The 10905-nt window shown below is 53.7% G+C and overlaps 1 protein-coding gene and 1 pseudogene across 1 annotated transcript; both read left to right on the forward strand.

The window, feature by feature from the left end:
* Positions 1-2262: 2262 nt before the first annotated feature.
* LOC123101219 (uncharacterized) lies at positions 2263-2925 on the forward strand (annotated as a pseudogene).
* On the forward strand, positions 2907-9524 carry LOC123106573 (cytochrome P450 81Q32-like). The gene is made up of 3 exons (XM_044528690.1): positions 2907-3153; positions 8490-8651; positions 8809-9524. Exons 1-3 carry the CDS (start codon positions 2953-2955, stop codon positions 9376-9378), a joined length of 933 nt encoding a protein of 310 aa, XP_044384625.1. The 5' UTR covers positions 2907-2952; the 3' UTR covers positions 9379-9524.
* Positions 9525-10905: the final 1381 nt, after the last annotated feature.

Raw genomic sequence — 10905 nt, forward strand, 5'->3', positions numbered from 1 at the left:
TTCCTACCCACTATGGAGGTAGTAACATAGTCTAGGGAAGTGTGAAGTTACTAGCTTATGTTCTTGCCCATTGTGACCAGCCTAATCACGCCACTAATGCATGACACAGCTAAACCCCTGGGTTGTAAATAATGCAGCGATATTTTCCACCCTACAGATATCTGTAGTAGTACCTAAGGGGTGTTTGGTTCAGGGACTTTTTAGTCCGAGAGATTAGAAAAAATCCCTAAAAAATCTTTAGGAATCAAACGGGAGGAATTTTTTCTAAAAAAACTAGAAAAAGACTCTATTGGAGAGTCTTTTTTATTAGTCCCTGGGACTAGAAAAAGTCCTAAGACTTCTGAAACAAACACCCCCCTAGTCGTCTCGTGTACAGTACAAGCTTAGCTAGATTTAATAATTAATTAATGATCAATTAGAGAAGTTAGCGGCAAGTCACAACCATTACATTAGCCTGAGAACCATCCGATCGAAAAGCTACCATCAGATCAGCCGAATATCCTGTTAGCATTTTTTTTTACTATTTTCATGTCTAATTTTCGCATGTACTCCCTCTGTTCCATAATATAAGAACATTTTTTTACATTAGTATAGTGTCAAAAACGTTCTTATATTATAGGACAGAGGGAGTAAAAGATTATGACACCCCCAACTCAAGGACCCTATAACTGCCGATGGATGCATCCCAGAGAACCTCTAGGAGAGTCACCATATCTGCGGCCTCCAACACACTTATGGAGGGTGCTCAATTTTTTGGAGGGTTGTCGAGGCAGCTTGCAAACTCAGAATCAGCAAAATACAACCTCCAAATTTTCCCTGTATGTGAGATCCGTCAGTCATTGGCTATAACTCTTTCTTCCCACATTCCCTATACCCATCCACGCGCAACAGGTAAAAATTCATCAACTGATTCATATAACTAAAATAAACATGATTTCCTTCATCGGTAGAGACGAAAACCGAGTCACACTGTGACTTAGTACATATAGAAAGCTAAATCTAAATCTAAACCTAAAATAAAGCTAGTTGAGTTGATGGTAGGAATTGCTGGTGTGGAATGCAGAATTGGTCGCGTCTGCGTCAATCTCGCAGGCTAAGGCAAGCTCAGCCCACACTGGCCATGCGCCATCGCCGGAGCCGCATTGTGGGCGGGTGCGCGGTCGCAAAGCCGACGGTCCTTCTCGGTGTTCATCTTCCGAGCAGCATCCACAGTTTGGAGACTACGACCCACTATTTGGAGCAGCCTCCAAAGATTATGGAGGCCGAGGTCGGTATGGCGAGTCCGCTAGACCCGTTTTTGGCCTTGGACGCTACATGGACTGTTTTTGTGGCGATCTGAACGATATGCCACATCTGCTAGATTTGCTCTTATGCTATAAAATTACTTTAATGCCACCTTCAAGCTCCGCGATTCCAGTATTTTCTTTTTGCGTGTGTGCTTTTCTATGAATTCTATATGTTATTGTAAAATAAATATAGTTTCTAATTTGTTCATCAGTTTGTAAAGTGAAATGAAATGGATGAATTTTAAATAAACTTGTGTACTAGTATAATTTATCATTGTGAATGAAGTTAATGGAATTATTGGATTGGGGCGCAAGCAATGACCTTTGGGTGCGCATGCATGGACTCTGGAGTGGGCCCGCATCGATGGATTGGATGAGATGTGCCCAGCAAATTAAATGGTTAACTACAGTGAGGTAGTAATTACCAGATCCCACCCCATTTGTCTCAAAAAAAAAAACAGATCCCACCCCATGCGCGTGACCCAAAAGGAAAAAAAAGAAGAGGTAATAGCACCCCAGGTACCCTAACTTGCACCCAATGTGATGATCTAGTTCCAAAGTTGCAAAACTAGATCAACTCATACCCCAACTTGCATACAATGTGATGTTTTAGTCCCAGGCCAATCAGAGCTCGCCAATTGGCTGGGCCGGTCAGCGCACGCAGTTTTGCAGAAACCTCCCTGCCGTTTCCAATTATCAACTTGTTCTATTCTTCAGAGCAGAGCAAGCCGTTGGAAAAAAGAGCACGACGACGCCGGCCTCCGCACGCGCCCGACGACGCCGGCCTCCGCCGCGAACTCCTTGTACCGCTCCGGGGCCGCGGAGCGGCTCGTCCAGCTCCATCCGGAACCCCTTGTCGATCGCCACCAGCTCCCCGTCCTCGTCGCCGCCTCCGCCCCCGGAACCGTTGCCGCGTTTCTTCTCGTCGCCGCCCGCGTCGGACCCGTCCGACGAGTCCCCGCAGGTGTTTGCGCGCATGCACGGGCAGGCGAAGAGCCCTCGCCCCTCCTCGTCCTCGTCGTCGTCGACATCATCCCCGCGCCGGTCGCGCAGCTTCCAGTATATGTACACCACGATGACTCCGATGAGGGCGACGCCGGCCGCGTCGGCGACCGAGATGAGCACGATGAGGCTGGTCTTCATCGGCTGGCTAGTGCCGCCGGCGCTGCCGCCGGAGCCAGTGGTGGTCGGAGGCGGCGTGGAGGAGGATGCCGACGGCGGGGCCGCGCGGCAGGGGACCTGGAGCGGGAAACCGCAGAGCCCGGGGTTGTTGAGGAAGGCCGTGGCGCCCTGGCTGGCGAGGGACCCGGACTGCGGGATCTCGCCGGAGAGGTTGTTGAAGCGGAGGTCGAGGGTGACGGTCGCCGGGAGACGTCCCAGCTCCGGCGGCACCGCGTCGGAGAGGCGGTTGCGGGAGATGTTCAGTGTGCCGGCCAGCGCCTGGAGCTTGCCGAGCTCAGGCGGGATGGCGTCCGTGAGGGAGTTGGACGACAGGTCGAGCACTTGCAGGCTCTCCATCTGCGGCAAGGCGGCGGCCGGTATGTGACCGGAGAACCCATTGTTTGCAAGGAGCAGCCGCTGCAGCTGCCTGCAGCGCCCGAGCGCCGGCGGGAAGGCGCCGGTGAGGTTGTTGTCGTAGAGGAAGACGGAGCGCAGGGACGTGGCGATGGACATGTCCCTGGAGGCGCAGGAGTTCAAGCAGGTGGTGGACGAGATCATCCCGCTCATCGGCGCGGCCAACGTGTGGGACTACCTGCCGGTGATGCGGTGGCTCGACGTGTCCGGCGTGAGGAGCAGGATCCTGGCCACTGTGAGCAGGAGGGACGCCTTCCTCCACCGGCTCATCGACGCCGAGCGGCGGAGGATTGTTAGACTATGTATAGCTTCTGTACTTATGTACGTATTGTAACACATCCATTATATATAATGAGATAAGCCACCCCTAGAGGGTTGTGCTGGTTCCCCCAAAACTTATTGTCTTACATGGTATCACGCTAGGTTACGATCGCTTCCGCTTCCAAACCCTAATACCCGCACCGCCGCCGCAGCCGCCGCCGCCTTCACCGCCGCCATGTCGAGCGCCGCCGCCACCGGTTCCACTGCTGCGGGGTTCCTCCCGGCCTCTCTTGCGGCTCTGCTCAACCTCCCGCTCGATGCCGTCGCCGTTCCGGCTCCGATCGGGACCAGGAGCATCGGCTCCGTCTACTCCACGCCGCCGGCGCCCTCGCTTGGGCGCGACCTCGTGGTCCACACCGCGGCACCGCCGTCCACTACGGACTCCGCGGGCGTCGTCCCGCCGCTCCTGCCGCAAGCGGATCACACCGCCCCGCTGGCGGGGTTGGCGGCGTCCACTCCGGCCGCGGGCCTTGCGGCGTCCGACCCGGCCGCGAGCTTTGCGGCGTCCGCCCTGGCTGCGGTCCCGCCTCCTCCCGCATCGGCTTCGGTGCCTCCGGCTGCCTCCATGGTGTTTGCACCCCAGGCAGCCCCCTCGATGGGATCATCTTCGCCGCCGCCGTTTCACTTCGGTCATCTCATCACCATCAAGCTCTCCGCCGACAACTACATCTTCTGGCGTGCGCAGGTTCTCCCGCTCTTGGGAAGTCACTACCTGCTAGGCTACGTCGACGGATCGCTTCCCTGCCCACCCGCACTGGTAGACAGCGTGCACGGTCCGGTCTATAATCCGGCCCATCGCGTCTGGACGGGGCAGGACCAGGCGAACCTCTCCTCCATCCAGGGGTCGCTCTCGCCGGCAGTTGCCGGACTTGTTGTCTTCGCGAAGACGTCTGATGAGGCCTGGACCATCCTTGAGCGAACCTTTGTAGCGCAGTCCCAGGCTCGTGTCTCTGCACTCCGTCGTCAGCTTGGAGAGTGTCAGAAGCTTGACTCCACTGCCACTGAGTTCTACAACAAGGTCAAGGGCCTCGCCGACACATTGGCCTCCATTGGACAGACCCTCACCGACTCCGAGTTCAACTCGTTTATTGTCAATGGTCTTGATGAGGAGTATGATGCCTTAGTCGAGATCATCAACGAGCAGGGCAACTCGACACCCATGCTGGCACACGAGGTTTTTTCTCGGCTCCTTCTCACTGAGCAATGGGTCGAGACACGCCGCTCCAGGGGCACTGGCTCCCTCTCGGCCAACGCCGCCACCAAGGGTGGCCGCTCTTCTTCATCACCCCGGTCTCCCTTGGGGCTGCCACTGTCGCCCGCCTCGGCCCCCCCACCTACTGCGACCTTACCGGGGGCTGGCGGTCCACGTGTGTGCCAGCTTTGTGGCCGCGATGGGCACTGGGCCTCCAAGTGTCATAAACGCTTCCAGCGAAGCTTCCTTGGTCTTGGCAATGACGGCAAAGATACACGCAACAATGCCCGTCAGGTCGCCATGGCTGATCGTCCCGCGCCGCAGAAGCAACAGGGACACACTCAGTCCTACTCCATCGATCCACACTGGTACATGGACTCTGGGGCGACAGAGCATCTGACCAGCGAGATGGGGAAGCTTCACACTCGTGAACCCTATCATGGCTCCGACAAGATCCACACCGCCAATGGAGCAGGTATGCACATCTCTCATATTGGTCAAGCATCTCTTCTCACTAGACATGCCAATAGGAGTCTTCAGCTTCGCAATGTTCTTCGAGTTCCATCTGTGACCCGTAATCTTCTATCAGTTCCTAAACTCACACGTGATAATAATGTGCTTTGTGAATTTCACCCTTTTGATCTTTTTATTAAGGATCGGGGCACGAGGGACATTCTTCTTAGTGGGCGGTTGTGCCAGGGCCTCTACCGTCTGGAGCATCCTGGCGTCGCCCGTGTTTTCAGTGGAGTTCGGGTCTCTCCGTCACAGTGGCATGCTCGTCTTGGTCACCCGGCCACACCTATTGTCCGTCATATTTTGCGTCGTCATGAGCTTCCTAGTTTGTCTAGTAATAAAGATGTAGCAGTGTGTGATGCTTGTCAGCAGGGGAAGAGTCATCAACTTCCTTTTTCGGAGTCCAGTCATGAGGTGAAACATCCTTTAGAACTTGTGTTTTCCGATGTATGGGGTCCTGCTCAGACTTCTGTCAGTGGTCATAATTACTATATCAGTTTCGTTGATGCTTATAGTCGCTTTACCTGGCTTTACCTTATTAAACGCAAATCTGATGTGTTTGATATTTTTGTTCAGTTTCAAAAACATGTTGAACGTCTTCTCAAGCACAAAATTGTTCATGTCCAGTCGGACTGGGGGGGCGAGTATCGCAACCTCAACTCCTTCTTTCAGTCGCTTGGGATAGCTCATCGTTTAGCATGTCCACATACACATCAGCAGAATGGTTCAGTCGAACGTAAGCATCGTCATATTGTTGAAGCTGGTCTTACTCTTTTGGCCCATGCATCTGTTCCGTTTCGGTTTTGGAGTGATGCTTTCACCACTGCATGCTTTCTCATCAAACGTACTCCCACTCGTGTTTTAAACATGAAGACTCCCATTGAGGTTCTCCTTAATGAACAACCTGATTATACCTTTTTCAAGGTATTTGGGTGTGCTTGCTGGCCGCATCTTCGTCCATATAATAAGCGCAAGCTTGAGTTTCGTTCTAAGAAGTGTGTTTTTCTTGGCTATAGCTCTCTTCATAAAGGTTACAAATGTCTTCATGTTCCCACTAATCGTGTCTATATATCTCGGGACGTCGTGTTTGATGAGCATGTTTTTCCCTTTGCCAAACTTCCTGTGTCCACTGTCGAACCACCATCTCTGCATTCATCCTCTGTTGCTTCTGACCAATTTGATGATGTTGCATACTCTCCTTTGCTATTACCTAACCATGGTGCAGGAACCGGACATGGGGTTCGTTTGGAGCTGTTGGAGGATTCACCATCATCATCGCCGCCTTCTGATGGGCACGTCGATCGCCCTATGTTGCATGGCATCGATTCGCGTGCCCATGCATGGTCACCCGAAGAGCCCGTCGCGCCGAGCATCTCCACTGCTCGGTCCGCTACGCCAGCGACCGCCGAGTCTCCAGCGGCTCGGCCCTCTTCGCCAGCGGCCGCCGAGTCTTCAGCGGCTCGGCCTGTCACGCCGTCTTCGCCCGCGGCTCGGCCCGTCACGCCGTCTTCGCCTGCAGCTCGGGTCCGCGACGCCGTCCTCATGTCGCCTTCATCCGCGGATCGGCCCGCGACACCGGCCGCGCCATGGCCCACTATGCGGGGCTCGCCATCGGCCCGGTCTGTGACGCCGGCGTCGCCAGCTGCTTCGTCTGCTCTGCCGGTTTCGCCGGTGGGCCGGCCTTCTTCGCCGACCGAGCCCGAGGCTACTGTGTCTGGCTCCTCGTCACCGGCTGACTCGTCAACGTCGCCGTCCTCCAGCCCGTTGCAGGCTGCTCCGTCGACCTCGGTGGTTCCTGTGTCCCGACCACATACACGCAGTCGCAGTGGCATTTTCAAACCTAAGGAACGTAAGGATGGTACGGTTGCTTGGTTGGCTGCTTGTTTGGCTGCTGCTGTTGCGGATCCATCTTCTGAGCCTCACTCATATCAGGCTGCCCTGCGCATTCCACATTGGCGCGAGGCTACGGAGCAGGAGTTTCATGCTCTCCTTCGTAACAAGACATGGACTCTCGTTCCTCCATCACCACGGGTAAATGTTATTGACTCAAAATGGGTATTCAAAGTGAAGAAGCATTCGGATGGATCTATTGAGCGTTACAAAGCGCGACTTGTTGCTCGCGGTTTTCGGCAGCGCCATGGTCTTGACTATGAGGACACCTTCAGTCCTGTCGTCAAGCCTACCACTATTCGGCTTCTTCTCTCCATTGCTGTTTCTCGTGGTTGGTCACTTCGTCAACTTGATGTGCATAATGCTTTTCTACATGGATTTTTGGAGGAAGAGGTTTATATGAAACAGCCGCCTGGTTTCTCTGATCCTGATCGTCCTGACTATATCTGTCGTCTCTCCAAAGCACTATATGGTTTGAAGCAAGCTCCTCGTGCCTGGCATGCCCGCCTTGCCTCTGCCCTTCGTGCTCATGGGTTTGTGCTGTCCACTGCTGACACTTCATTATTTCTTCTACAGAAGCCAGAAGTCACTATGTATCTTTTGGTATATGTCGATGATATTATCCTTGTCAGCTCTTCTCAGTATGCTGCTGATGCTCTTGTCTGCTCTCTTGGTGCTGATTTTGCGGTCAAAGATCTTGGGAAGCTTCACTACTTTCTTGGAGTTGAGGTCACTTCTCGTGCTACTGGTCTTGTCCTTACGCAGAAGAAGTACTCCTTGGAGTTGTTACAAAGAGCGGGCATGCTGAAGTGCAAACCGACCACCACACCCATGTCGTCTACCGACAAGATAACAGCTGTTGATGGTGAGCCTTTGTCTCCTACGGATGCCACAGAGTACAGGAGCATTGTTGGTGGACTTCAGTACTTGACGATCACGAGACCAGATATCTCTTATGCTGTTAACAGGGTTTGTCAGTATCTTCAGGCTCCCAGAGATACTCATTGGGCTGCTGTTAAACGCATTCTTCGTTATGTTCAGTTCACCCTGACATTTGGTATGCATATTCGGCCGACTTCCTCTCGGGTCCTTTCGGCCTTCTCTGATGCAGATTGGGCTGGTAGCCCAGATGACAGGCGATCCACGGGGGGTTATGCAGTATTCTTTGGCCCTAATTTGATCGCCCGGAGTGCTCGGAAACAGGCTACTGTGTCACGTAGCAGTACTGAAGCTGAGTACAAGGCTGTGGCTAATGCTACTGCAGAGATTATTTGGGTGCAGTCTTTGCTTCAGGAGTTGGGTTTGTCTCAACCACAGCCTCCTATTCTTTGGTGTGATAACATCGGTGCTACATACCTTTCTGCAAATCCAGTATTTCATGCCCGAACGAAACACATTGAAGTTGACTATCACTTTGTACGGGAACGTGTATCACAGAAGCAACTCCAGATCAAGTTTATCTCATCTAAGGATCAACTTGCAGACATCTTCACTAAGCCTTTACCTCTGCCACAGTTTGAGGCTTGTAGGCGCAATCTTACCCTTCTCAGTTCTTTAGAAAGTGGCTAAGATTGAGGGAGGGTGTTAAACTATGTATAGCTTCTGTACTTATGTACGTATTGTAACACATCCATTATATATAATGAGATAAGCCACCCCTAGAGGGTTGTGCTGGTTCCCCCAAAACTTATTGTCTTACAAGGATGGACGAGGGCGGTGCCGGCGACGAGGGCGAGAAGAAGAGCATGATCGCCGTGCTCCTCACTCTGCAGAAGACGGAGCCGGAGCTGTACACTGATCAGATGATCATCGCTCTGTGTGCGGTAAGTCACTTTTCCACTTGGTTGCTTCTCACATACCCAAGTACTTCAACTGTCAGTTTCTTCATTAAGGACATTGGCAATTTGGCATCATCAGTAGATAGTGGTCATCAGATAGCAACAACTCGACCTCAGTCATTGTGTTAGTCCAGTACTCCACTTTTTATCTGTCTTATCATATATCTAATCAGATAGTGGTCACTCAACGTAGGCGAGTAACACGGCCATGTCACTTAGCTGGATGAATCCCACTTCCAACGTGTTTATTTCTAGTAATTTAATTTTGGCCTTTCCCACTCTCAGCGCCGACGACGTGCCCCGCCTCAGCTACCTCCAGTGCATCATCAACGAGACGCTACGCCTGTACCCGGCGGCGCCGCTGCTGCTGCCGCACGAGTCCTCCGCCGACTGCAAGGTCGGCGGCTACGACGTGCGGAGCGGCACCATGCTGATCGTGAACGCGTACGCCCTCCACATGGACCCGGCTGTGTGGGAGGACCCGACGGCGTTCCGCCCGGAGCGGTTCGAGGACGGCAAGGGCGACGGGCTGCTGCTGATGCCGTTCGGGATGGGGCGGCGGAGGTGCCCCGGCGAGGCGCTGGCGCTGCTGACGGTCGGGGTGGTTCTCGGGACGCTGGTGCAGTGTTTCGACTGGGACCGGGTGGACGGCGTGGAGGTGGACATGACGGAGGGGGTGGGGATCACCATGCCCAAGGCCGTGGCTTTGGAGGCCGTGTGTAGGCCGCGCGCGGCCATGCGCGATGTTCTTCAGAAGCTCTGAAGGATCGAACTTCTTGGCATCTCATATGTACAGTAGTTTCCAGTAGCATTGGCCCATATGTACAGTAGTTTCCAGTAGAAGTGGGGGTGACTGCGGGTTGATAATTGGAAACTGCAGGGGGTTTTCTGCAAAACTGCGTGCGCTGACCGTCCAGCCACTTGGCAGCCAATTGGCGAGCTGTGATTGGTCTGAGACTAAATCATCACATGAGGTGCAAGTTGGGGTATGGTTTGGTCAAGTTTTGCAACTTTGGGAACTAAATCATCACACTGGGTGCAAGTTAGGATACCTGGGGTGCTATTACCTCAAAAAAGAATCTGGCTTGCACGGTGACCGCGGTCCTTGCCGCAACCAACCAATGGGAGGGATGGGCGGCACACGCGAGCGCAGTGACTGGCTCGCCTCTCTTCCTCTATAAAACGGACGCAATCCGGCCGCCCCCACACGCAACAGAGACGCAGATCTCGGGCGCTTGCTTGCGCATGGAGGATCCAGCGCAGCAGCCCGAGGAAGTGCCGCTCCTCCACCCGGCCGTCGGCGGCGGCCACGCATGGCTGCAGGTACGTACGTGCTCCGGCCCTCCCTTCCTCCGGCCCGTCGGCAACCGAGCCAGTCTTCTGATCTGCGCGCTAGTGCGTATCGGGTTCATGTGCGTGTAGCTCCTGTTGGTTGATCGATCGATTCGTGCACCAGATTGTTTATGTGTGCGTATGGATTCTTCATCATCTCGCCTGCTGTTTGCATCACCATCTGCCCATCTTTATTTCTGCACTGATCCGACACAAGCATGTCATTTAGGCCGTGCCGATCAAGTGGATCCTGCTGGGTGTTCTGACCGTGGTGGTTTTGTGTGCGATCGGCTTGTTGAGCGCCGGTTCCCTTGATTACCATGTGTGGATCGAGACGGTCGTTGGTATGGATGCCGAGCAGCGGCAAAGCGCTCTCTTCAGCTTGGCAGGAGATGCCACGACGCTCCTCTTGGTGTACGCGCCAATGTACGTGTTTGGTCTTTGTAGTTACTAGCAGGTTGCTTTTGGTATACCGCTGGACTTTAGTTTAGTTTTTAACGCATGATGCCCAACTTGCTTTCCTCTCAGGGACAGCTTCATACAGACATGGACAGAGGGAACCGTGGGTGAGCGCACACACATGGCCAACGTCGCATCAATTGTGAACAGTTCCATTTGGGTGTGGTGTGGGCTGGTGCTTCCGACGGTGAACTATTCGGTGTCCATCGTCAACCTCATCGGCGCTCTGTTCCACCTCGGGTATCTTGCCGTGTTCTTCACTTGCTGTGAGCGGCGCTGCTTTTTCTTCTCCTTTGTGGGATTGGCCTTGTCTTTGGCATGGGAATCGCTGGGGTTGATGTCTATCTCAAGTTCGCCGGCTACGAGCTGGCTAGCGTGGTCGGCTGCTCGGGTGCTCTCACCGGAGTTACTATGTACCTGATGTCCACAATCGATAACGCGGTACCATCCCTGCTTATTTGATTCCCAGCCGACATTAGTGAAATGAATTGCATGCATG

This window comes from Triticum aestivum, chromosome 5A (genome assembly GCF_018294505.1).
Source record: "Triticum aestivum cultivar Chinese Spring chromosome 5A, IWGSC CS RefSeq v2.1, whole genome shotgun sequence".
In the NCBI taxonomy this organism is placed as follows: Eukaryota; Viridiplantae; Streptophyta; class Magnoliopsida; order Poales; family Poaceae; genus Triticum; species Triticum aestivum.